A 1,244-nucleotide genomic window follows, 5' to 3' on the forward strand; every position below is an offset into this window, starting at 1 on the left:
CCCCCCACGGTACGAGCCCCGGTGCAGGGGGGGGTAGCCGCTGTAGTCCACCACGGAGTCCAGGGGGTCAGTAGAGAGGGCTGCCTGCAGCAGGGTCCTCAGGATTTCCAAGTGCCCACAGGCCGAAGCGAAGTGGATCGGGGTCCGGCCCTTGAAATCCCGGCACAGGACGAAGGCATCGTGGTCCAGCAGAGCAGCCAGGCAGTCCTCACAGCCCGTCACAGCCTGCGGGCGGGACACGGGCCACAGCTCAGCCCCCAGCCACGCAGCAGCACGGGGGGGATCCTGCCCCCCTGCTCCGCTCCGGGAGATCCCCCCTCCGGATGCTGGAGAGGGACCTTCATCAGGGGCTGGAGCGACAGGACAAGGGGGGATGGGTTCAGGCTGGAACAGGGGAAGTTCAGGTCAGAGGGAAGGATGTTTTTCCCTGTGAGGGTGCTGGGACACTGGAATGGGTAGAACAGAGAAGGTTTGGATGCCCCATCCCTGGCAGTGTTCATGCCCAGGTTGGACACACGGACTTGGAGCCACCTGCTCTAGTGGAAGGTGTCCCTGGAACTGGATGATCTTAAGGTCCTTTCCCACCGAAACCACTCCACGATTCTATGAAGTAAGGCAAGCAGCCTGCACACAGGAGCTGCAGAGCTCCAAGGGACACACTCACCCCTCGGTGCAGGGCGGTCCTTCCCCTCTTGTCCGCTGCATCGGCCGTGGATCCCTTCTCCAGCAGGAGATGGACACAGTCAACGTGGCCGTTCATGATCGCCAGCATCAGTGGGGTTCTGCAGGGGGGAAAGGCAGCAGGGAGGAGAAGGAGCTGGGAAATGAGCTGGGTTTGGGCCCAGCCACCCTTCAAGGTGCTTGATCCCATCCAAACTCACTGGCCGTGGATGTCCATGACATCGGTGATGTCCGCCCGCTCCCCGCTGTCTATCAGGAGGTGCAGGGAATCCGTGTTCCCGTTGGCAGCTGGAGATACGAGGAAAGGAGGAGTCACACAAAGCCAGAGACAGGTTCCTCCTTCCTGCCTCCACCGTGAGCCACGGGAACGGGCCGAGCACATCCACGTGCACAGCCCGAGCCGCAGACGCTGCCGGAGCCACATCCTGCCTCTAGCACTCAGCACCCCCAGCCCTGCGTGCCCACATCACCTGCAGCATGGAGAGGGGTCCACTTCCTCTTCCTCTCCTTCACGAGGGCGGAGGCGCCGTGGCTGGTGAGCACCTCCACGCACTCGGTGGAGC

General features: G+C 63.0%; 1 protein-coding gene across 1 annotated transcript in view; it reads right to left on the reverse strand.

Moving 5' to 3' along the window:
• Positions 1-1,244, reverse strand: part of ANKRD52 (ankyrin repeat domain 52) — a gene marked incomplete at its 3' end in the record, with an annotated part of 8,799 nt that overhangs the window by 2,903 nt on the left and 4,652 nt on the right. Inside the window, 4 exon segments of the mRNA XM_010010770.1 lie at positions 9-225; positions 665-782; positions 882-969; positions 1,152-1,244. The exon segment at positions 1,152-1,244 is cut by the window's right edge and continues 109 nt beyond it. Coding sequence (XP_010009072.1) covers positions 9-225; positions 665-782; positions 882-969; positions 1,152-1,244 — 516 coding nt within the window.

Source organism: Nestor notabilis, unplaced genomic scaffold (assembly GCF_000696875.1).
Source record: "Nestor notabilis isolate BGI_N333 unplaced genomic scaffold, ASM69687v1 scaffold12443, whole genome shotgun sequence".
NCBI lineage: Eukaryota > Metazoa > Chordata > Aves > Psittaciformes > Psittacidae > Nestor > Nestor notabilis.